Here is a 24,737-nt window from a genome sequence, read left to right as displayed (position 1 = left end):
ATGGTGGTGGTGGTGGTGGTGGTGGAGGACGACATGGTGGTGGTGGTGGTGGTGGAGGACGACATGGTGGTGGTGGTGGTGGTGGTGGAGGACGACATGGTGGTGGTGGTGGAGGACGACATGGTGGTGGTGGTGGAGGACGACATGGTGGTGGTGGTGGTGGTGGTGGAGGACGACGTGGTGGTGGTGGAGGACGACGTGGTGGTGGTGGTGGTGGACGACATGGTGGTGGTGGAGGACGACATGGTGGTGGTGGTGGACGACATGGTGGTGGTGGTGGACGACATGGTGGTGGTGATGGAGGACATGGTGGTGGTGGTGGAGGACATGTGGTGGTGGTGGTGGTGGAGGACATGGTGGTGGTGGTGGAGGACATGGTGGTGGTGGTGGTGGACATGGTGGTGGTGGTGGAGGACATGGTGGTGGTGGTGGAGGACATGGTGGTGGTGGTGGAGGACATGGTGGTGGTGGTGGAGGACATGGTGGTGGTGGTGGAGGACATGGTGGTGGAGGTGGAGGACATGGTGGTGGAGGTGGAGGACATGGTGGTGGAGGACATGGTGGTGGTGGTGGAGGACATGGTGGTGGTGGTGGAGGACATGGTGGTGGTGGTGGAGGACATGGTGGTGGTGGTGGTGGTGGAGGACATGGTGGTGGTGGTGGTGGTGGAGGACATGGTGGTGGTGGTGGAGGACATGGTGGTGGTGGTGGTGGACATGGTGGTGGTGGTGGAGGACATGGTGGTGGTGGTGGAGGACATGGTGGTGGTGGTGGAGGACATGGTGGTGGTGGTGGTGGAGGACGACATGGTGGTGGTGGTGGTGGTGGAGGACGACATGGTGGTGGTGGTGGTGGTGGAGGACGACATGGTGGTGGTGGTGGTGGTGGAGGACGACATGGTGGTGGTGGTGGAGGACGACATGGTGGTGGTGGTGGTGGTGGAGGACGACATGGTGGTGGTGGTGGTGGAGGACGACGTGGTGGTGGTGGAGGACGACGTGGTGGTGGTGGTGGTGGAGGACGACATGGTGGTGGTGGAGGACGACATGGTGGTGGTGGTGGACGACATGGTGGTGGTGATGGAGGACATGGTGGTGGTGATGGAGGACATGGTGGTGGTGGTGGAGGACATGGTGGTGGTGGACATGGTGGTGGTGGTGGAGGACATGGTGGTGGTGGTGGAGGACATGGTGGTGGTGGTGGAGGACATGGTGGTGGTGGTGGAGGACATGTGGTGGTGGTGGAGGACATGGTGGTGGAGGACGACATGGTGGTGGTGGTGGAGGACGACATGGTGGTGGTGGTGGAGGACGACATGGTGGTGGTGGTGGAGGACGACATGGTGGTGGTGGTGGAGGACGACATGGTGGTGGTGGTGGAGGACATGGTGGTGGAGGAGGACATGGTGGTGGTGATGGAGGACATGGTGGTGGTGATGGAGGACATGGTGGTGGTGATGGAGGACATGGTGGTGGTGATGGAGGACATGGTGGTGGTGATGGAGGACATGGTGGTGGTGATGGAGGACATGGTGGTGGTGATGGAGGACATGGTGGTGGTGATGGAGGACATGGTGGTGGTGATGGAGGACATGGTGGTGGTGATGGAGGACATGGTGGTGGTGATGGAGGACATGGTGGTGGTGATGGAGGACATGGTGGTGGTGGTGGAGGACATGGTGGTGGTGGTGGACGACATGGTGGTGGTGGTGGAGGACATGGTGGTGGTGGTGGAGGACATGGTGGTGGTGGTGGAGGACATGGTGGTGGTGGTGGTGGTGGAGGACATGGTGGTGGTGGTGGAGGACATGGTGGTGGTGGTGGAGGACATGGTGGTGGAGGACATGGTGGTGGTGGAGGAGGACATGGTGGTGGTGGAGGAGGACATGGTGGTGGTGGAGGAGGACATGGTGGTGGTGGAGGAGGACATGGTGGTGGTGGAGGAGGAGGACGTGGTGGTGGTGGAGGAGGACATGGTGGTGGTGGAGGAGGAGGACGTGGTGGTGGAGGACGTGGTGGTGGTGGAGGACGTGGTGGTGGTGGAGGACGTGGTGGTGGTGGAGGACGTGGTGGTGGTGGAGGACGTGGTGGTGGTGGAGGACGTGGTGGTGGTGGAGGACGTGGTGGTGGTGGAGGACGTGGTGGTGGTGGTGGAGGTGGTGGTGGTGGAGGACGTGGTGGTGGTGGAGGACGTGGTGGTGGTGGAGGACGTGGTGGTGGTGGAGGACGTGGTGGTGGTGGAGGACGTGGTGGTGGTGGAGGACGTGGTGGTGGTGGAGGACATGGTGGTGGTGGTGGTGGAGGACATGGTGGTGGTGGTGGTGGAGGACATGGTGGTGGTGGAGGACATGGTGGTGGTGGTGGTGGAGGACATGGTGGTGGTGGTGGTGGAGGACATGGTGGTGGTGGTGGTGGAGGACATGGTGGTGGTGGTGGAGGACGACATGGTGGTGGTGGTGGAGGACGACATGGTGGTGGTGGTGGAGGACATGGTGGTGGTGGTGGTGGAGGACGACATGGTGGTGGTGGTGGAGGACGACATGGTGGTGGTGGTGGAGGACATGGTGGTGGAGGAGGACATGGTGGTGGTGATGGAGGACATGGTGGTGGTGATGGAGGACATGGTGGTGGTGATGGAGGACATGGTGGTGGTGATGGAGGACATGGTGGTGGTGATGGAGGACATGGTGGTGGTGATGGAGGACATGGTGGTGGTGATGGAGGACATGGTGGTGGTGATGGAGGACATGGTGGTGGTGATGGAGGACATGGTGGTGGTGATGGAGGACATGGTGGTGGTGATGGAGGACATGGTGGTGGTGATGGAGGACATGGTGGTGGTGGTGGAGGACATGGTGGTGGTGGTGGACGACATGGTGGTGGTGGTGGTGGTGGAGGACATGGTGGTGGTGGTGGAGGACATGGTGGTGGTGGTGGAGGACATGGTGGTGGTGGTGGAGGACATGGTGGTGGTGGTGGTGGTGGAGGACATGGTGGTGGTGGTGGAGGACATGGTGGTGGTGGTGGAGGACATGGTGGTGGAGGACATGGTGGTGGTGGAGGAGGACATGGTGGTGGTGGAGGAGGACATGGTGGTGGTGGAGGAGGACATGGTGGTGGTGGAGGAGGACATGGTGGTGGTGGAGGAGGAGGACGTGGTGGTGGTGGAGGAGGACATGGTGGTGGTGGAGGAGGAGGACGTGGTGGTGGAGGACGTGGTGGTGGTGGAGGACGTGGTGGTGGTGGAGGACGTGGTGGTGGTGGAGGACGTGGTGGTGGTGGAGGACGTGGTGGTGGTGGAGGACGTGGTGGTGGTGGAGGACGTGGTGGTGGTGGAGGACGTGGTGGTGGTGGTGGAGGTGGTGGTGGTGGAGGACGTGGTGGTGGTGGAGGACGTGGTGGTGGTGGAGGACGTGGTGGTGGTGGAGGACGTGGTGGTGGTGGAGGACGTGGTGGTGGTGGAGGACATGGTGGTGGTGGTGGTGGAGGACATGGTGGTGGTGGTGGTGGAGGACATGGTGGTGGTGGAGGACATGGTGGTGGTGGTGGTGGAGGACATGGTGGTGGTGGTGGTGGAGGACATGGTGGTGGTGGTGGTGGAGGACATGGTGGTGGTGGAGGACATGGTGGTGGTGGTGGAGGACATGGTGGTGGTGGTGGTGGAGGACGACATGGTGGTGGTGGTGGAGGACATGGTGGTGGTGATGGAGGACATGGTGGTGGTGATGGAGGACATGGTGGTGGTGATGGAGGACATGGTGGTGGTGATGGAGGACATGGTGGTGGTGATGGAGGACATGGTGGTGGTGATGGAGGACATGGTGGTGGTGATGGAGGACATGGTGGTGGTGATGGAGGACATGGTGGTGGTGGTGGAGGACATGGTGGTGGTGGTGGAGGACATGGTGGTGGTGGTGGAGGACATGGTGGTGGTGGTGGTGGTGGAGGACATGGTGGTGGTGGTGGAGGACATGGTGGTGGTGGTGGAGGACATGGTGGTGGTGGTGGAGGACATGTGGTGGTGGTGGTGGTGGAGGACATGGTGGTGGTGGTGGAGGACATGGTGGTGGTGGAGGAGGACATGGTGGTGGTGGAGGAGGACATGGTGGTGGTGGAGGAGGACATGGTGGTGGTGGAGGAGGAGGACGTGGTGGTGGTGGAGGAGGACATGGTGGTGGTGGAGGAGGAGGACGTGGTGGTGGAGGAGGAGGACGTGGTGGTGGAGGACGTGGTGGTGGTGGAGGACGTGGTGGTGGTGGAGGACGTGGTGGAGGTGGAGGACGTGGTGGTGGTGGAGGACGTGGTGGTGGTGGAGGACGTGGTGGTGGTGGTGGAGGTGGTGGTGGTGGAGGAGGTGGTGGTGGTGGAGGACGTGGTGGTGGTGGAGGACGTGGTGGTGGTGGAGGACGTGGTGGTGGTGGTGGTGGAGGACATGGTGGTGGTGGTGGTGGAGGACATGGTGGTGGTGGTGGTGGAGGACATGGTGGTGGTGGTGGTGGAGGACATGGTGGTGGTGGTGGTGGAGGACATGGTGGTGGTGGTGGTGGAGGACATGGTGGTGGTGGTGGTGGAGGACATGGTGGTGGTGGTGGTGGAGGACATGGTGGTGGTGGTGGAGGACATGGTGGTGGTGGAGGACATGGTGGTGGTGGTGGAGGACATGGTGGTGGTGGACATGGTGGTGGAGGACATGGTGGTGGTGGTGGACATGGTGGTGGTGGTGGACATGGTGGTGGTGGTGGACATGGTGGTGGTGGTGGACATGGTGGTGGAGGACATGGTGGTGGTGATGGAGGACGTGGTGGTGGTGGAGGACGTGGTGGTGGTGGAGGACGTGGTGGTGGTGGAGGACATGGTGGTGGTGGTGGAGGACATGGTGGTGGTGGTGGAGGACATGGTGGTGGTGGTGGAGGACATGGTGGTGGTGGTGGAGGACATGGTGGTGGTGGTGGAGGACATGGTGGTGGTGGTGGAGGACATGGTGGTGGTGGTGGAGGACATGGTGGTGGTGGTGGAGGACATGGTGGTGGTGGTGGAGGACATGGTGGTGGTGGTGGAGGACATGGTGGTGGTGGTGGAGGACATGGTGGTGGTGGAGGACATGGTGGTGGAGGACATGGTGGTGGTGGTGGAGGACATGGTGGTGGAGGACATGGTGGTGGTGGTGGAGGACATGGTGGTGGTGGTGGAGGAGGACATGGTGGTGGTGGTGGACATGGTGGTGGTGGTGGAGGACATGGTGGTGGTGGAGGGGGACATGGTGGTGGAGGACATGGTGGTGGTGGTGGAGGACATGGTGGTGGTGGTGGAGGAGGACATGGTGGTGGTGGTGGAGGACATGGTGGTGGTGGTGGAGGACATGGTGGTGGTGGTGGAGGAGGACATGGTGGTGGTGGTGGAGGAGGACATGGTGGTGGTGGAGGGGGACATGGTGGTGGTGGAGGGGGACATGGTGGTGGTGGTGGTGGACATGGTGGTGGTGGTGGTGGACATGGTGGTGGTGGTGGAGGACATGGTGGTGGAGGACATGGTGGAGGTGGACATGGTGGTGGAGGTGGAGGGGGTGGTGGACATGGTGGTGGAGGTGGAGGACATGGTGGTGGAGGTGGAGGGGGTGGTGGACATGGTGGTGGTGGTGGAGGGGGTGGTGGACATGGTGGTGGTGGAGGGGGACATGGTGGTGGTGGAGGGGGACATGGTGGTGGTGGAGGGGGACATGGTGGTGGTGGTGGAGGGGGACATGGTGGTGGAGGACATGGTGGTGGAGGACGACGACGTGGTGGTGGACGACGACGTGGTGGTGGAGGAGGAGGACATGGTGGTGGAGGAGGACATGGTGGTGGTGGAGGACGTGGTGGTGGTGGACGTGGTGGTGGTGGAGGACGTGGTGGTGGTGGTGGTGGTGGAGGACGTGGTGGTGGTGGTGGTGGAGGACGTGGTGGTGGTGGAGGACGTGGTGGTGGTGGAGGACGTGGTGGTGGTGGAGGACGTGGTGGTGGTGGAGGACGTGGTGGTGGTGGTGGACGTGGTGGTGGTGGTGGACGTGGTGGTGGTGGAGGACGTGGTGGAGGATGTGGTGGTGGAGGACGTGGTGGTGGAGGACGTGGTGGTGGTGGAGGACATGGTGGTGGTGGAGGACGTGGTGGTGGTGGAGGACGTGGTGGTGGTGGTGGTGGAGGACATGGTGGTGGTGGTGGTGGTGGAGGACGTGGTGGTGGTGGAGGACGTGGTGGTGGAGGACGTGGTGGTGGTGGTGGACGTGGTGGTGGTGGTGGACGTGGTGGTGGTGGTGGACGTGGTGGTGGAGGACGTGGTGGTGGTGGTGGAGGACGTGGTGGTGGTGGTGGAGGACGTGGTGGTGGTGGTGGAGGACGTGGTGGTGGTGGAGGACGTGGTGGTGGAGGACGTGGTGGTGGAGGACGTGGTGGTGGAGGACGTGGTGGTGGAGGACGTGGTGGTGGAGGACGTGGTGGTGGAGGACGTGGTGGTGGTGGTGGAGGAGGACGTGGTGGTGGTGGTGGAGGAGGACGTGGTGGTGGTGGTGGAGGAGGACGTGGTGGTGGTGGTGGAGGAGGACGTGGTGGTGGTGGTGGAGGAGGACGTGGTGGTGGTGGTGGAGGAGGACGACGTGGTGGTGGTGGTGGAGGAGGACGACGTGGTGGTGGTGGTGGAGGAGGACGACGTGGTGGTGGTGGTGGAGGAGGACGACGTGGTGGTGGTGGACGACGTGGTGGTGGAGGACATGATGGTGGTGGTGGAGGACGTGGTGGTGGTGGTGGAGGACGTGGTGGTGGTGGTGGTGGAGGACGTGGTGGTGGACGACGTGGTGGTGGAGGACATGGTGGTGGTGGTGGAGGACATGGTGGTGGTGGAGGACATGGTGGTGGTGGTGGAGGACGTGGTGGTGGTGGTGGACATGGTGGTGGTGGTGGACATGGTGGTGGTGGTGGTGGACATGGTGGTGGTGGTGGAGGACATGGTGGTGGTGGTGGAGGACATGGTGGTGGTGGTGGAGGACATGGTGGTGGTGGTGGAGGACATGGTGGTGGTGGTGGAGGACATGGTGGTGGTGGTGGAGGACATGGTGGTGGAGGACATGGTGGTGGTGGTGGAGGACATGGTGGTGGTGGTGGAGGACATGGTGGTGGTGGTGGAGGACGACATGGTGGTGGTGGTGGAGGACGACATGGTGGTGGTGGTGGAGGACGACATGGTGGTGGTGGTGGAGGACATGGTGGTGGTGGTGGAGGACATGGTGGTGGTGGAGGAGGACATGGTGGTGGTGGAGGAGGACATGGTGGTGGTGGAGGAGGACATGGTGGTGGTAGTGGAGGAGGACATGGTGGTGGTGGAGGACATGGTGGTGGTGGTGGAGGACATGGTGGTGGTGGTGGAGGACATGGTGGTGGTGGTGGAGGACATGGTGGTGGTGGTGGAGGACATGGTGGTGGTGGTGGTGGAGGACATGGTGGTGGTGGTGGAGGACATGGTGGTGGTGGTGGTGGAGGACATGGTGGTGGTGGAGGAGGAGGACATGGTGGTGGTGGAGGAGGACATGGTGGTGGTGGAGGAGGACATGGTGGTGGTGGTGGAGGACATGGTGGTGGTGGTGGAGGACATGGTGGTGGTGGAGGACATGGTGGTGGTGGAGGACATGGTGGTGGTGGAGGACATGGTGGTGGTGGAGGACATGGTGGTGGTGGTGGAGGACATGGTGGTGGTGGTGGAGGAGGACATGGTGGTGGTGGTGGTGGTGGTGGAGGACATGGTGGTGGTGGAGGACATGGTGGTGGTGGAGGACATGGTGGTGGTGGTGGAGGAGGACATGGTGGTGGTGGTGGTGGAGGACATGGTGGTGGTGGAGGACATGGTGGTGGTGGAGGACATGGTGGTGGTGGTGGAGGACGTGGTGGTGGTGGTGGAGGACGTGGTGGTGGAGGACGTGGTGGTGGTGGTGGAGGACATGGTGGTGGTGGTGGAGGACATGGTGGTGGTGGTGGTGGTGGTGGAGGACGTGGTGGTGGTGGTGGAGGACGTGGTGGTGGTGGTGGAGGACGTGGTGGTGGTGGTGGAGGACATGGTGGTGGTGGTGGAGGAGGACATGGTGGTGGTGGTGGTGGAGGACATGGTGGTGGTGGAGGACATGGTGGTGGTGGTGGAGGACATGGTGGTGGAGGACATGGTGGTGGTGGTGGAGGACATGGTGGTGGTGGTGGAGGACGTGGTGGTGGTGGTGGTGGACATGGTGGTGGTGGTGGAGGACATGGTGGTGGTGGTGGAGGACATGGTGGTGGTGGTGGTGGAGGACATGGTGGTGGTGGTGGAGGACATGGTGGTGGTGGTGGAGGACATGGTGGTGGTGGTGGTGGAGGAGGACATGGTGGTGGTGGTGGTGGAGGAGGACATGGTGGTGGTGGTGGAGGAGGACATGGTGGTGGTGGTGGAGGAGGACATGGTGGTGGTGGAGGACATGGTGGTGGTGGAGGACATGGTGGTGGTGGAGGACATGGTGGTGGTGGTGGAGGAGGACATGGTGGTGGTGGTGGTGGAGGACATGGTGGTGGTGGAGGACATGGTGGTGGTGGAGGACATGGTGGTGGTGGTGGAGGACATGGTGGTGGTGGTGGAGGACGTGGTGGTGGTGGTGGAGGACGTGGTGGTGGTGGTGGAGGAGGACATGGTGGTGGTGGTGGTGGAGGACATGGTGGTGGTGGTGGAGGAGGACATGGTGGTGGTGGTGGTGGAGGACATGGTGGTGGTGGTGGAGGAGGACATGGTGGTGGTGGTGGTGGAGGACATGGTGGTGGTGGTGGAGGAGGACATGGTGGTGGTGGTGGTGGTGGTGGAGGACATGGTGGTGGTGGAGGACATGGTGGTGGTGGAGGACATGGTGGTGGTGGTGGAGGACATGGTGGTGGTGGTGGAGGACATGGTGGTGGTGGTGGAGGACATGGTGGTGGTGGTGGAGGACATGGTGGTGGTGGTGGAGGACGTGGTGGTGGAGGAGGAGGACATGGTGGTGGTGGTGGAGGACATGGTGGTGGTGGTGGAGGACATGGTGGTGGAGGTGGTGGTGGTGGAGGACATGGTGGTGGTGGTGGAGGACATGGTGGTGGAGGAGGAGGACATGGTGGTGGTGGTGGAGGACATGGTGGTGGTGGTGGAGGACATGGTGGTGGTGGTGGAGGACATGGTGGTGGTGGAGGACATGGTGGTGGTGGTGGAGGACATGGTGGTGGTGGTGGAGGTGGTGGTGGTGGAGGACATGGTGGTGGTGGTGGAGGACGTGGTGGTGGAGGAGGAGGACATGGTGGTGGTGGTGGAGGACATGGTGGTGGTGGTGGAGGACATGGTGGTGGTGGTGGAGGACATGGTGGTGGTGGTGGAGGTGGTGGTGGTGGAGGACATGGTGGTGGTGGTGGAGGACATGGTGGTGGTGGTGGAGGACATGGTGGTGGTGGTGGAGGACATGGTGGTGGTGGTGGAGGACATGGTGGTGGTGGTGGAGGTGGTGGTGGTGGTGGAGGACATGGTGGTGGTGGTGGAGGACATGGTGGTGGTGGTGGAGGTGGTGGTGGTGGAGGACATGGTGGTGGTGGTGGAGGACATGGTGGTGGTGGTGGAGGACATGGTGGTGGTGGTGGAGGACATGGTGGTGGTGGTGGAGGACATGGTGGTGGTGGTGGAGGACATGGTGGTGGTGGTGGAGGACATGGTGGTGGTGGTGGAGGACATGGTGGTGGTGGTGGAGGACATGGTGGTGGTGGTGGAGGACATGGTGGTGGAGGACATGGTGGTGGTGGTGGAGGACATGGTGGTGGTGGAGGACATGGTGGTGGTGGTGGAGGACATGGTGGTGGTGGTGGAGGACATGGTGGTGGTGGTGGAGGACATGGTGGTGGTGGTGGAGGACGTGGTGGTGGTGGACATGGTGGTGGTGGTGGAGGACATGGTGGTGGTGGTGGTGGAGGACATGGTGGTGGAGGACATGGTGGTGGTGGTGGAGGACATGGTGGTGGTGGTGGAGGAGGACATGGTGGTGGTGGTGGTGGTGGTGGTGGAGGACATGGTGGTGGTGGAGGACATGGTGGTGGTGGTGGAGGACATGGTGGTGGTGGTGGAGGACATGGTGGTGGAGGACATGGTGGTGGTGGTGGAGGACGTGGTGGTGGTGGTGGTGGACATGGTGGTGGTGGTGGAGGACATGGTGGTGGTGGTGGAGGACATGGTGGTGGAGGACATGGTGGTGGTGGTGGTGGAGGACATGGTGGTGGTGGTGGTGGAGGACATGGTGGTGGTGGAGGACGTGGTGGTGGAGGACGTGGTGGTGGTGGTGGAGGACGTGGTGGTGGTGGACGTGGTGGTGGAGGACGTGGTGGTGGTGGTGGAGGACGTGGTGGTGGTGGTGGAGGACGTGGTGGTGGTGGTGGAGGACGTGGTGGTGGTGGTGGAGGACGTGGTGGTGGTGGTGGAGGACGTGGTGGTGGTGGTGGAGGACGTGGTGGTGGTGGTGGAGGACGTGGTGGTGGTGGTGGAGGACGTGGTGGTGGTGGTGGAGGACGTGGTGGTGGTGGTGGAGGACGTGGTGGTGGTGGTGGAGGACGTGGTGGTGGTGGTGGTGAAGATGGTGGTGGTGGTGGTGAAGGACGTGGTGGTGGTGGAGGACATGGTGGTGGTGGTGGTGAAGGACGTGGTGGTGGTGGTGAAGGACGTGGTGGTGGTGGAGGACATGGTGGTGGTGGAGGACGTGGTGGTGGTGGTGGAGGACGTGGTGGTGGTGGTGGAGGACGTGGTGGTGGTGGTGGAGGACGTGGTGGTGGTGGTGGTGAAGATGGTGGTGGTGGTGGTGAAGGACGTGGTGGTGGTGGAGGACGTGGTGGTGGTGGTGAAGGACGTGGTGGTGGTGGAGGACATGGTGGTGGTGGAGGACGTGGTGGTGGTGGTGGAGGACGTGGTGGTGGTGGTGGTGGACGTGGTGGTGGTGGTGGTGGAGGAGGACGTGGTGGTGGTGGAGGAGGACGTGGTGGAGGACGTGGTGGTGGTGGTGGAGGAGGACGTGGTGGTGGTGGTGGAGGAGGACGTGGTGGTGGTGGTGGTGGAGGACGTGGTGGTGGCGGTGGAGGACGTGGTGGTGGCGGTGGAGGACGTGGTGGTGGAGGACGTGGTGGTGGTGGTGGAGGACGTGGTGGTGGTGGTGGAGGACGTGGTGGTGGTGGTGGTGGAGGACGTGGTGGTGGTGGTGGTGGAGGAGGACGTGGTGGTGGTGGAGGAGGACGTGGTGGTGGTGGTGGAGGACGTGGTGGTGGTGGTGGAGGAGGACGTGGTGGTGGTGGTGGAGGAGGACGTGGTGGTGGTGGAGGACGTGGTGGTGGTGGTGGTGGAGGACGTGGTGGTGGTGGTGGTGGAGGACGTGGTGGTGGCGGTGGAGGACGTGGTGGTGGCGGTGGAGGACGTGGTGGTGGAGGACGTGGTGGTGGTGGAGGACGTGGTGGTGGTGGTGGAGGACGTGGTGGTGGTGGTGGAGGACGTGGTGGTGGTGGTGGAGGACGTGGTGGTGGTGGTGGAGGACGTGGTGGTGGTGGTGGAGGACGTGGTGGTGGTGGTGGAGGACGTGGTGGTGGTGGTGGTGGAGGACGTGGTGGTGGTGGTGGTGGAGGACGTGGTGGTGGTGGTGGAGGACGTGGTGGTGGTGGTGGTGGAGGACGTGGTGGTGGTGGAGGACGTGGTGGTGGTGGTGGAGGACGTGGTGGTGGTGGTGGAGGACGTGGTGGTGGTGGTGGAGGACGTGGTGGTGGTGGTGGAGGACATGGTGGTGGTGGTGGAGGACATGGTGGTGGTGGAGGACATGGTGGTGGTGGAGGACATGGTGGTGGTGGAGTTGGGTGCATTTTTGAGAGCCCTTCAGTCTCGCTGAGAATGCATGCGCGTTCGCTCAGTGATACCTAAAAATTTTATTCGAATACTGAACTTCAGGGGCAGCTCATCTTGTGCCGATGAAACACATTCAGACATAACCGACCCCTGAAATACTAGTCTTAAACGATGGAAATCTGAGGTAGTATTTCATGAGAGGCGATGCCATTCCAGTGACAGATCACACATTACATAAATGACAAAATCCGTCTGGGCGGAATAGCTGCATACGCTCAGAAACAGTGATTAGACAATTGGGGTAATTGGGAATCAGGCCTGTTGGAAGTACCAGAATGTATTTTTCTCCCGACACTAAAATCGGTAAATGACATCCAAGGGTGTTAAGGAGAACAGAAAAGAGACAGCTGGAAGGAAGAAGTCAATTTCACTACCTAAGACATGCACACGTTTGCTGTAGAGGATTTCCTACTGCGAGATCCCTTTGCTGTTACCTTCAAGAAGGGCCCGTTGATCTGCCTCCAGCCAATGATGAGCTTGGCCTTCTTGTCACCAATCTTCTGCAAAGATTTCAGTTCTTTCAGGTTACCACCGTTCAGCACGTTCAGAATGTTCTTGCGGGCCTGCTCCATGGTGTCCTCATTGACATTCAGTCCCCAGTCCGGTTCATTCTCCACCCCTTCGCAGGCCACCTTCAACAATAAATACATCCTTTCAGCAAACTAATTCCAAACGACACCTTCGCTAGCAAACAACCACAAGGGCAACAAAAGAACCACAAATGCCCACTCAATAGAAAATACCACATTAATACATTGTGGGGCTTCACAGCAACACTGATAGAGCCCAGACGTAAACAAAAAGGTGGAGTTGCGCAGTTCATAAACAAGGGCACATTTAAGTGGGGTACTTAATCAGGGATCCCAGAAAAACCCACCCACTAGCGCCAAATCTATTTATATTCAATAGTTTTATGCAAATATGCCTAATATGTAGGTTGGAGCACCTCGGCACAGTATAGATCAGTCTCTAGGCAATATACAGCCTGGGTTTGTTCCATACCTGCCCCAAAACACATCACCCACCTGACACACAAAGAAAATACTTCAAACTTCTATTCTACAGCATGGTTATCCTTCCTAGATCCACATGTGGCTGAAGTTGTCGCCAGAGTATTTCTTCACAAAAATTAAGCTTTAAATCATTGTTTTGGTAAGCTTTGACAAATTAGTAGGAATACCTACCGACATGGGTTAGCCGTAGCACATTTTCCCCCAGTTCATGAAAGTCAGTCAGCACTTTTATTTTTTGTCCTTGACAGGGAGGATCATTACACCCAAAGGAGCTTGAAAGGACAATGGCAGTAGTGAGAATCCTTCTATCTGTCAGTTCACCAGCTTCCACAGAAGAGGTGAGGTTCATGGCCCCACAAGCAAAAGAGGCATAAGTGAAGCTGCAGTTGCAAGGATTATAGGCATCCGTATACTCCAGAGTTTCGAAAGACAGATAAACTGCATTGAGAGCCGGACCTACAGACAGGGTACTGGAACCGGGCAGCAAAGGGACCAAATTATCTAGCACAGTTGACTAAATTATGAGCAATGGAAAGACATTTTGCCTTATTAGGTGTCACAATTATCTACCGTAGGTCTTCAACACACTCATACAAAATAACCCAGCTGTAAAACGTTTACTAGACATGCTTGAAAATATTTTTCACCAATAAATACAGTCCTAGCGAGATGAACAGTTTACCTGTTGGTGTAGTCTTGCAGCTTGATGACTTTCTGGATTCACTATGCTGTGCATTATCAAGCCATCTAGTGGTTGGGTTCAGAATCATAGTATTTTTTTTTCGTGGCCCAGGTGTGGGTCGACATCCCACCATTTGGTGTCCTTCGGGACGTCGACGCACTTATGGCGGAAGCTCCCACCTTTGGTAGCCATCGTCTGATTCTTTTTTCCTCGTCTTGTGTTATCTTCCTTTGTTGATCCATTTAGTTATGATAGCAATTTAATCCTCCTTTACTCCTGTCTCAACTTTCTGGCGGAGTAGGGTGGGATCGCTAGTGAATCCAGAACGTCTTCAAGCTGCAAAACTACACAGACAGTTAAGAAACTATACATTTTGCAGCGTGAATCTTTCTGGATGCACTATGCTGTGCATAGACTTCGTAGCGGTTTGTCCTTATTGTGGTGGTTGGGTGGAAGATGAGCACTGGTTACTGAAAATGTGTTGCAAGACCTTCTGTCCCACTTGCGCTTCCTTATTCATCTGAATATCCACATAGTGCTTAGTGAATGTGTGCACTGAAGACCATATTGCAGCTTGGCAAATGTCTTGAATAGGTGTTTGCTAGAAACGCAATGGTTGCTCCTTTCTCCCTAGTAGAGGGAGCCTGAGCTGCTCCTTGTACCTCTTGTCCTGCCCACCTGTGGCAGAGTTGGATTGCTTATGCAATCCACCGTGCAATGGTGTTTTTGGTGACTGGTCGTCCCAAAAAACTGCTGCCAAAGGATACAAAGAACTGGTTCCCTGCACTTTTTTCCCCTTTCTATATAGTGCATGATAGCCCTTCTGGCGTCCAGTGTGTGCAGCGCCCTTTCTGTGCTTGTAGTCGGTTTTTGGAAAAAGCTGGGTGTCTGGATTTTTTGGTTAATGTGAAATCGAGACACCACCTTTGGCATGAAGTGTGGGTCCATTCTCATTACATTCCGGTCGCTGTGTATTTGTAGGTAGGGCTCTTGGAGTGTTAGCGCTGCAATTCTTACTCTTCGTAGCGACGTGATAGCCACTAAGAATGTAGTCTTAAGTGTGAGCATGTGCAGTGTTACTTGTGAATAGGTTCAAAGGGCGCCTTCATCAATTGAGTTAGAACCACATTGAAGTTCCATGTTGGTGCTGGCATCCTTTTTTGGGGGTGCGATTCTTTTAGCTCCTTACAGAAATCTCTTCACAACTTGTGAGGTGAAGAAACTCTTCCCCGTTTCTCCCCTTGTGTAAGCAACTATTGCCGCTAAGTGCACCCTTAGGGATGTGTAGCTTAGTTTGCTTTGTAGCAGGTACGTTAAGTATTTTAGTACTGTGGATTCCCTTGTGATCTTCAGATGTAGTTTCTCCTTGATACAACATTGGGAGAACCCTATCCATTTTGTTCTGCATTAACAGGTCTCCTTTTTGGGAACCTGTGTGCTGGTTCCTGTGCCATTTCTACTGTCTGTGAGAACCATGAATGCCTGGTCCACTGAGGTGCTATCAGAATTAGTGTCATGTTGCTGATCTAACCTTTGTTGAGTACCCTGTACTTCAGTGGTATCAGGGGGGAAAAGCGTATGCAAAATGTCTTTGACCAACTCATTCATAGCGCATTCCCTTGTGACCGGTGGTCTGGTTGTCTGGATGCGAAGTGTTGGCATTTTGCATTCTAGTGTGTTGCAAATAGGTCTATATGCGGTGTCCCCCACCGTTGGAATATTTTCTCTATTTCCTGTTGGTTGATTTCCCATTCGTGGGCTGCTGAGTCGTTCTGCTGAGTCGTTCTGCTGAGTCGTTCTGCTGAGTCGTTCTGCTGAGTCGTTCTGCTGAGTCGTTCTGCTGAGTCGTTCTGCTGAGTCGTTCTGCTGAGTCGTTCTGCTGAGTCGTTCTGCTGAGTCGTTCTGCTTCCACATTGTCCTTTCCTGGTAGGTGTATTGCTAGTAGGTCTATTCTCAGTGGAATGGCCCATGTCCATATCTCCTGTGTTAGTGCTACTGAGTGTGTTACCCCTTGCTTGTTGATGCAGAACATGGTTGTGATATTTGTTTGGATCAGCACCCTGTTCCCGTACAGCTCCTTCTGAAATGCTATCAAGGCTAGGAACACTGTCTTTAGCTCTATGTAGTTGATGTGTTTTAGAGAGTGTGTCCATAACCCCCTCACTTTGAGTTGGTTCATGTGAGCTCCCCATCACAGGTGGGAGGCAGCTGTTGTGATGGTCACTGTTGGAGTTGGTGGTGTGAACGGGTTCCCCTGTGCTATGTTTTCTTTGTTCCACCACACTATTTCCTGCTGCACTGCATGTGTGACAACCACTAGATCTTCCCAACTCCCAGTTTGTGACCAATGCTGTTGGAGCCATTCTTGGAATGGTCTCATGTGGAGGCGAATATTTGGAACTAGGTGTATGCATGACGCCATCATTCCCATGAGCTTGTGTTCTCCTTGTGCTGGGGGGGGGGGGGGAACACCTTTCCCTGTAAGGTGTTGATCTCTGCCCCATGGAATATCTTCACCTGTTCTGGTTCGGTCGAGGATTTTCCCCAATGTATTGAAAATCCTAGTTGCATTAGTGTTTGAGTAACCTGCTGAATGGGTTGTTTGCATTTGCTGTTTGAGTTTGCCTTTATCAGACAGTCGTCTAGGTACGGGTATACGTGTACCCCCTGCCCTCGTAGATGTGCTGCTATGCATTTTGTGAACACCCTTGGTGCGGACTTTAGGCCGAATGCTAGGACTGAACTGGTAGTGCGTTTCCTTGCTCACAAATCTTAGTTCGCATTTGTGTCTCTTGTTCATGGGGATGTGTAGGAGCGTCCTTTAGGTCTATAGTTGCTATGTACTCCCCTTCCTTTATCTAGGGTGTTACTTCTTGCAGAGATGTCATCTTGAACCTTGGAGTCTTTACAAATTTGTTTAAGAACCGTAGGTCCAGGATAGGTCTTAACATTTCGTCTACCTTTGTTACGAGGAAGTAGTTGGAGTAGACCTGTTTCTTTCGTTGTACGGCACCGTCTCTATTGCCTCCTTCAGGAGCTCCTGTGCCTCTAGCAGCAAGAGTGATAGTTCTGCTGTAGAGTGTGCCTTGTAGTTTGGGTTCCTGTTTGGAGGTGGCTTTTCCAGTTCTATGCAGTAGCGGTGTTGTATGATGTTTAGTATCCATTTGTCGGTTGTGACCTTCTTCCACTCATGGAAGAAGTGTCTGATTCTGCCTCCTACAGGTGTTGTGCTCGTGGAACTGTGTTGTGGTACTAATAGTTTGTCCATTCCTTGTATGGTCGCCCCCCACGAGGTGTAGTGTGGGTAGGCGTCCTTACAGCGGAGTCACTTGGAGGTGGGTTGCTGGCCTCCCCTTCTTGTCTGACCTCCTCCATTCGAGCACCCTCGAAAGGATTGGCCCCAGTGGCTGGTACGGCCAGTTTTGCTGTTGCTGTCCCAGTTGCTTTGTCTGGTTGCCTCCTGGTAACCCTGTTGGAAGGCTTAGTGTGATGTTCCCGGCTGGCTGTTTCCTCTGCCTGTTGGTCTGCTTGAGGGGGTGCCCCCTCATTCCCCTGAACTGCAGCGCTCCCATGGACTTTGCGGTTTCATTGTCCTTTTTTAGCTGCGTACGTTTGTCAACCGGAGTGCCAAACAGTTGTTCTCCGTTGAAGGGCGTGTTTAGGATGTTATTTTGGACTTCTGGCTTGAACCCAGAGATTCTTAGCCAGGCAAGCCTTCTCTCCGTAAGCCCGATCTGCCTACTGGATGTATCCGCTGCGTCCAGGGCCGATTTCAGGCATGTGTTGGCTATGTTCCTGCCTTCTTTCACGAGGTGGTGTGCCCTCTGTTGGTACTGCTCAGGGAGGTGTTAGAGCAGTTGGCAGACTTCCTCCCATTGCTGGTAGGCATGTCTGTTAATAACGGCATTTGAGTTGGTGATGCGCCATTGAATCGCCGCACTCCTCTCCATCTTCCTTCCTGTGAGGTCCGTCCTCCTGTTCTTGTCTGGAGGTGGTCCAGAGTTAGTGGGCACGTTGGCCCTCTTCCTATCGGTCGATGCCATTATCGAGTCAGCAGGTACTGATCCCTGAATACATGCTGGGTCTTGAAGAATGTTTATATTTCCTCTCCGTCCTTGGAGTCACTGACTTGCATATAGCTGGCTCCCTGAAGGCCTCCCTGCCCTGGTCCAGCACATTTGGGAGCATGGGTAGAAATTGGCTCTTTGTGTAGGAAGTAGTTTCTAGGAGAAAAAACTTTGGGCTTTTCCTCCTCCAGTTTTACTCCATACGTGGCTGCAGTGTTCTTTATGACCATATTATATATGCCAAGGTCGTCTGGCAGCCAAGGCCTCAACGGACAGGACTACACCCTCTTCCAGGTTTTCGGCGTCGAGAACCTGCCACTCCAGGTCTTGCACCTCCAAGGATGTCGAGTCCTGGTAGGTCTGTTGATCCTCTTCGCCTTCTGCCTTGAAGTAATCTAGGCCCTCTTCCTCCTGTTCTTCGGCAGGTTCCGGCAGATACTGGGTCCCCGACCCCCTCTTTGAGCTCTGCTTCAGCTGCGGGCCTTGAAGGGATGGTGTACTGGCTCATCCGGTAATCGAAATCCTTCTGTCGCTGGAGGGGGTTTGCCATTTCGGCTTTGAGCCTGCTCTTTCTCCAGCTGGCCCGCATGTTCAGCGTAGAGCGCTCAGACGCTTCGCTGTCGGCCTCGAAGTCGCCTTTAACTTTTTCCCTCTGCTTCGAACAGTCCTTTTCTAGACTCTGCGTCGAGCGGTCCTTTTCTAGACTCTGCTTCGATTACCTAGGTTTCTTCAAAGTTTGCCAGCTGAGAGTCCCTTTCGAAGGATCCGCTCGGCTGTTTGTCCATGGGTGCAGCTGCGGGCGTAGAGTTTTGACGGCAGCACCCCTTTCGAGGACTTTGTATCACTCTTTCAAGCGTCAGTCCGGGGGTCTTTGGGTCGACGACTCTTACCATCTTCGCAGGCTTCTTATTGGTCACGACGACCGTGCAGTCTTCTGGTCCCTGTGCAATGTTGTCCTCTTCCCCACTGTAGAGGCCCAAGTCTCGGAGCGATGGGGGTGATCCTTGCCCCTGCATCATGTAGTTGCCCCTTCGCTGCCTCTCCCGAAGTCTGAGGGTCTTTGGCATGAATGCTGTGCAGGCGTTGCAGTCTTCGCGTCGCTGGTTGAGCGGCAAGCAGAGGTTGCAACTGGGTGCTGGTCCTTCTGTGCGTACTTGTGGTGGCAATTGTTGCAGAATTTGAATGGAGTCTTGTTCATGTCTATGCTCAGGCCCCCTCTGTGAGCATTCTCAGTTGGATGCCGAAGTTCTTGTTTTTTTCTCGGTTCTTAATCGTCCTGGTTGTCTGACCTGCAGTTGTGCTGAATTCTCCAATTTTCGCTGGTTTTCGTTGATTACTTCTTCAAAAGTTTCTGGAACTCGTCCGTGACGATCCATACCCAACGGCGGAAGAAAAAAAAAAAAAAAGATTCTGAAGATGGTGACCAAAGGTGGGAGCTTCTGCAGGAAGTGCGTCAACGTCACGAAGGACACCAAATGGTGGGATGTCGACACCCAACTGGGCCACGAAAAAAAAAACCCCTAAGATTCCGGACCCAACCACTAGATGGCGGAATAATGCACAGCATAGTGAATCCAGAAAGATTCACGCTGCAAAACCTGCTGTTTATTACAGGTAATACTTGAACTGCAACAAAGCTACCAACCAGAAACACTACTCACTGAAAACTAATAGTTACATGATTGAGATGTATTGGATCCATATAAAGCTCACAGAACGCATTCAGTATATAACACTACCTACCGTTCTTTTCGGACGCTCCTTTTTAATGATCGCAAATTCACTCAGCGGGCTTTCCACTGTGTTTTGGTTTTGAACTGAAAATAAAAAGATCAACTTAAGTAATCAGCTGAGTGACCAAGGAAACAGGACAGTGGGCTAAACGTGATCAATTGTTTCACTGCACAAGCTCCAATTGGTTTGGCAACCCCATTTGGTCACCCCTTACTAGAAAAAAAAAACCTCTGCAATCTCAATAAGCAAATGTTTTAACTTAAGAAAAAAAGTTCAGTTTAGAAGGTACTCTTAAAAGCTAATGTATGCACTAGGGTTTCAGCCGGCATACTAGGATGCGGTTAGAATAAGGGCAAGGTGTTGTAATGAAGAATCTTGCTCAGGCAGGTAAGTGAGAACGTCTTTATTCGGTCATCCACTCTCCGTAACCGACATGCTTCCCAACATTCTAAAGTGAACTCTCAAGGAACATTCCAAAGGGGATGGAATGGGGGGGGTGGAGGGGAAGGTACCAAGGGAAGGAAAAAGGAGATTACAGCACATCTCCCCTCGCAGGGGAAGGATACAATGGAACCAAAAAGAGCTAAGGGGTGAACACATTTCTGTGAATGGAGAATAAGCACTATAGGTCACAAAATTGCAACATGTCCCTTCGAAGGGGAAGGGTACAATAGAACCAGGTAGTGCTAAAAGAGATACACATTGTTGGTCAGGAGGATAAAATGCTATGATACATCTGTGAGAAGGAAAATATACTGTAGGCTACATCTATGAGAAAGGCTAAATACTTGATTTGGCATTCGGATCTCTTCCCCTGATGGAAGCAAAAGGGGTTACTCCTGTTACCAAAACGGAAGAGGTGTGATATGCCCAAATGCCTTCTCTTACCATATTGTCCACATCCAAATTAGCAAAAGCTAGTTGCATAAGATTTATCAGGATCACCGATTTACTCATGAGGTCACAATTCCCACGAGCTGGCAAAGTGGTTTCTTCATGCTTGATGCCCAGATCGTTTAAGAATGCCATCATTTCAATAGAAGAGAACGAATAGTTTTCTTACCTGTCGGTGTAGTTTTGCAGCTTGAAGATCTTTCTGGATTCACTATGCTGTGCATTATTCCGCGGTCTTGTGGTTGGGTCCGGATTCGTAGTCTTTTCTTTGTTTTTTTTTTTTTTTTTCTTTGCCCAGGTGGGCGTCGGCGTCACACCCCCTTTGGGTGTATTTCCGGTGACGTCGGCATGCTTCCTGCGGAAGCTCCCACTCTTGGGCGCCATCTTCGGGTTCTTTTTTTCCGTGTTTCTTTCGTTTCCGAAGTAATGGCAATGTTCTTCTTAGTTTGTATTTACCGCTTTGTATTTTCAAAGTCTATTCTTTAGTTAACCACCTCTTCTCTCTCCAGCCTCATCTTTCTGGCGGAGGTGGGTGGGTTCGCTAGTGAATCCAGAAAGATCTTCAAGCTGCAAAACTACACCGACAGGTAAGAAAACTATTCGTTTTGCAGCGTGAATCTTTCTGGATTCACTATGCTGTGCATAGATTTTGTAGCGGTTTCTCATCTCTGTGGCGGCTGGGTGGAAGATGAGCGTTGGGTGTTGAATATGTGCTGTAGCACCTTCTGTCCCACTTGAGCTTCCTTGTTCATTTGTATGTCCACACAGTAGTGCTTCGTGAACGTGTGCACCGAAGCCCATGTTGCCGCCAGGCATATGTCCTCTATGGGTGTGTTAGCCAGGAAGGCTATTGTAGCGCCCTTCTTCCTGGTGGAGTGGGCACGTGTCCCCTCAGCCAGTTCCTGTCCTGCCCGTTTGTGGCAGAGTTGGATTGTTTGTGCGATCCATCGTGCAATGGTCCTTTTGGTTACTGCTTTGCCCATGAAGCTGTTTGCGAAGGACACAAAAAACTGTTTCGTTTTCCTGTGCCCCTTTGTCCTTTCAATGTAGTGCATGACTGCCCTTCTGGCGTCCAGGGTGTGCAGAGCTCTCTCTGCGCTGGTTGTGGGTTTTTGGAAAAAACTCGGTATCTGTATAGACTGGTTCATGTGAAAATTGGATACCACCTTCGGCATGAAGTGTGGGTCAGTCCTCATCACAACTCTATCGTTGTGTATTTGTATGTATGGTTCTTGTAGCGTCAGCGCTTGAAGCTCGCTTACTCTGCGTAAGGACGTTATCGCAACCAGGAAGGCTGTTTTCATAGTTAGCATCTTTAGGGAGGCCTTGTGAAGTGGTTCAAAGGGCTCTTTCATGAGTTCCGTTAGGACTGTGTTCAAGTTCCATGCAGGTGGCGGCACCCGCTTGGGTGGTGCGATCCTTTTCGCTCCTTCTAGGAATCTCTTCACCACCTGTGATGTGAAGAAGCTCCTGCACGTTTCTCCCCTTGTGTAGGCTACTATCGCTGCCAAGTGAACTCTTAACGAGGATGAGCTAAGGTTCTTCTCCAGTAAGTGCGTCAGGTACCTTAGCACTGTGGAGTCCCTCTTCATCTTATTGTGGAGTCTTTCCTGTCTGCACCATATTGTGAATCTTTTCCATTTCGCAACGTAGCACTTTCGAGTGCTGGGCCTTCGTGCCTCCCGAAGTACCCTCAGGGTGCTTTCTGGTAGTCTCAAATGTGCGAACTCTATGTCCTCAGGAGCCACGCTACTAGGCTCATGCTCTCTGGCTCTGGATGCAGTACCTCTCCGTTCTGCATGGACAGTAGATCTTTCCTCCTGCTGAATCTGTGGGGTGCACACTGTGTCATCTCCATGATCTGCGAGTACCAGGTCTGCCTCGCCCACTGCGGTGCGACCAGTATCAGTGTCATGTTGCTCGCTCTGCACTTGCTCAGTACTCTGTGCATCAGTGGTATCGGGGGAAAGGCGTAGGCAAATGTCCTTGACCAATCTATCCATAGGGCATTCCCCAGTGTCCCCTCCTCGGGCTGCCTGGATGCGAAGTTTTGGCATTTTGCATTCTGGCGTGTGGCAAACAGGTCCACCGATGGTGTCCCCCACCTGTCGAACAGGTATCTTGTCTCCTGAGCATTGAGCTCCCACTCGTGGGATGCCGATGTCTGCCTGCTGAGCCAATCGGCTTGTATGTTGTCCTTCCCTGGTAGGTGTATGGCTAGCAGGTCTATCTTGAGAGGGATGGCCCATCTCCATATCTCCTGCGCCAGCGTTGAAAGCGGTGCGGACTGTGTGCCCCCCTGCTTGTTGATGTAGAACATCGCAGTGGTGTTGTCTGTTTGTATCAATACCCTGTGCTTGTACAGTCTTGTTTGAAAGGCCTTCAGTGCAAGGAAGACTGTCTTCAATTCTAAGTAATTGATGTGCTTTGTGGCATCCGTCGGTGTCCACAGTCCCCTCACCTTGAGCTCCTCCATGTGAGCGCCCCATCCCTTCAGGGATGCGTCTGTGGTGATGGTCACTGTTGGCGTTGGGGGCGTTAGAGGCTTTCCCTTTGCTATGTTCTCCATGGTCCACCATGTCATCTCCTTCTGCACTGCGTGCGTTACAACCACTAGATCCTCCCAACTGCCTGTAGCTTGTGACCATTGCTCCTGTAGCCATTCTTGAATGGGTCTCATGTGGAGTCGTACATTCGGTACCAGGTGGATGCATGATGCCATCATCCCCATGATCTTGCTCGCCGTCCTCACTGTCCGAGCTTGTCCCTTCCGGTAGAGGCGAGTTTCCTTCACCAGCGCCCTCGCCCTCTTCTCGCTGGGGAACACCTTGCCCTGTAAGGTGTTGATCTGTGCTCCCAGGAAGATCTTCACTTGTTCCGGCTCCATTGATGATTTCTTCCAATGGATGGAGAACCCCAGGTTTATGAGCGTGCTGGTCACTGTATGTGCGTGCAGCTTGCATTTCTGGTATGAGTTTGCTTTCACCAGCCAGTCGTCCAGGTAAGGGTATACATGTATTCCCTGCCTTCTTAGGTGCGCTGCGACTGCTGCGAGGCACTTTGTGAAAACTCTTGGTGCCGATTTTAGACCGAAGGCCAGTGTCGTGAACTGGTAGTGGCTTTCTCCGACGGTGAACCTGAGCATGTGCTTGTGCTTCCTGTTCATTGGGATGTGCAGGTATGCGTCTTTGAGGTCTATAGTGACCATGAAGTCCCCGGTCTGCAACTGTGGGAGCACCTCTTGCAGGGAGGTCATTTTGAATTTTTGCGTTCTTATGAATTTGTTCACGAACCGTAAATCGAGAATGGGCCTCATTGTCTCGTCTACTTTTGGTACCAGGAAGTATGTTGAGTATACTCCTGTGTTTCTTTCCTTGAAGGGTACCCTTTCTATGGCCTGCTTCTGCAGGAGTTCTTTTGCTTCTTCCTGAAGGCACTGCAGCTGCTTGCTTGCTAGCGGCTTTCTTCTTGGTTTTCTGTTTGTTGGCCTCGCCTCCAACTCTATGCAGTATCCGAATTGGATAATGTTGAGGATCCATTTGTCTGATGTGATTCCTCTCCACTCCTGGAGGTGGAATCTTAATCTTCCTCCCACTGGTGTCCTGTGGTCGTAGGTGTCTAGTTTGTCTTGACCCATCTGTACGTGCTGCCCCCTGGGATCTTTTTTGTGGGTGGGCACACGGATTTTTTTGAAGTCACTTGGAGGTGGGCTGCTGGCCCCCTCTTCTATTTTGTCCCCGTCCATTTCTCCCTCGAAAGGACTGGCCTCTTTGTTGGTACTGCCAGGGCTGTTTCTGATGGCCCTGCTGACCCTGCGAGTCTGCCTGGTGCGTTTGCTGGAAAGCCTGGTGTGATGTACCTGGCTGGTTTCCGCCTCTTCCGCCGGGCCTCCGTGACGGGGTGCCCCTCTTGTTCCCTCTGAACTGCAATGCTCCCATGGATCTTGCTGTTTCGTTATCCTTCTTAAGTTGGCTGAGTTGCTCATCAACTGTTTGTCCGAAAAGCGTACTGCCGTTGAATGGTGTGTTCAGGATGCTGTGTTGCACCTCCGGTTTGAAACCGGATATCCTGAGCCAGGCGTGTCTCCTTTCCGTGACGCCCATCATCATGAGCCTGCTGGCGGTGTCTGCCCCATCCAGGGCCGTCTTAAGGCAAGAATTTGCAGCATTCTTCCCCTCTTCAATTAGCTTTTCGGCTTTCTGCTTGGCATCCTGGGGCAAGTCCTTCACCAACTGCCCCAGTCCCTCCATGATTTGGTACATGTGTCTGTTTACCAGGGCGTTGGAATTAGCCATGCGCCAGTGGGTCGCGGCATTCCGTTCGATCCTTCTGCCCACCAGATCCATCCTTTTGCTCTCTTTATCCGGTGGCGGGCCCGAGGTAGTGGGTACGTTAGCCCTCCTCCTTGCTGTGGCCG

The 24,737-nt window shown here is 55.5% G+C and overlaps 1 protein-coding gene and 1 long non-coding RNA gene across 2 annotated transcripts in view; one reads left to right on the top strand and one right to left on the bottom strand.

Annotated features, from left to right (window-relative positions):
* Positions 1 to 24,737, bottom strand: part of KIF22 (kinesin family member 22) — a 242,721-nt gene that overhangs the window by 13,813 nt on the left and 204,171 nt on the right. The window contains exons 11-12 of the mRNA XM_078652399.1: positions 19,436 to 19,509; positions 12,365 to 12,562 (exon numbers count right to left, since the gene is read on the bottom strand). Coding sequence (XP_078508525.1) covers positions 12,365 to 12,562; positions 19,436 to 19,509 — 272 coding nt within the window. The remainder of the gene's footprint in view (positions 1 to 12,364; positions 12,563 to 19,435; positions 19,510 to 24,737) is intronic.
* Positions 1 to 24,737, top strand: part of LOC144768604 (uncharacterized) — a 144,357-nt gene that overhangs the window by 103,599 nt on the left and 16,021 nt on the right. The window lies entirely within an intron of this gene.

This window comes from Lissotriton helveticus, chromosome 7 (genome assembly GCF_964261635.1).
Source record: "Lissotriton helveticus chromosome 7, aLisHel1.1, whole genome shotgun sequence".
Taxonomy (NCBI): domain Eukaryota; kingdom Metazoa; phylum Chordata; class Amphibia; order Caudata; family Salamandridae; genus Lissotriton; species Lissotriton helveticus.
Note: the sequence above shows the minus strand (reverse complement) of the source record. Positions and strands in the feature narration are given on the sequence as shown.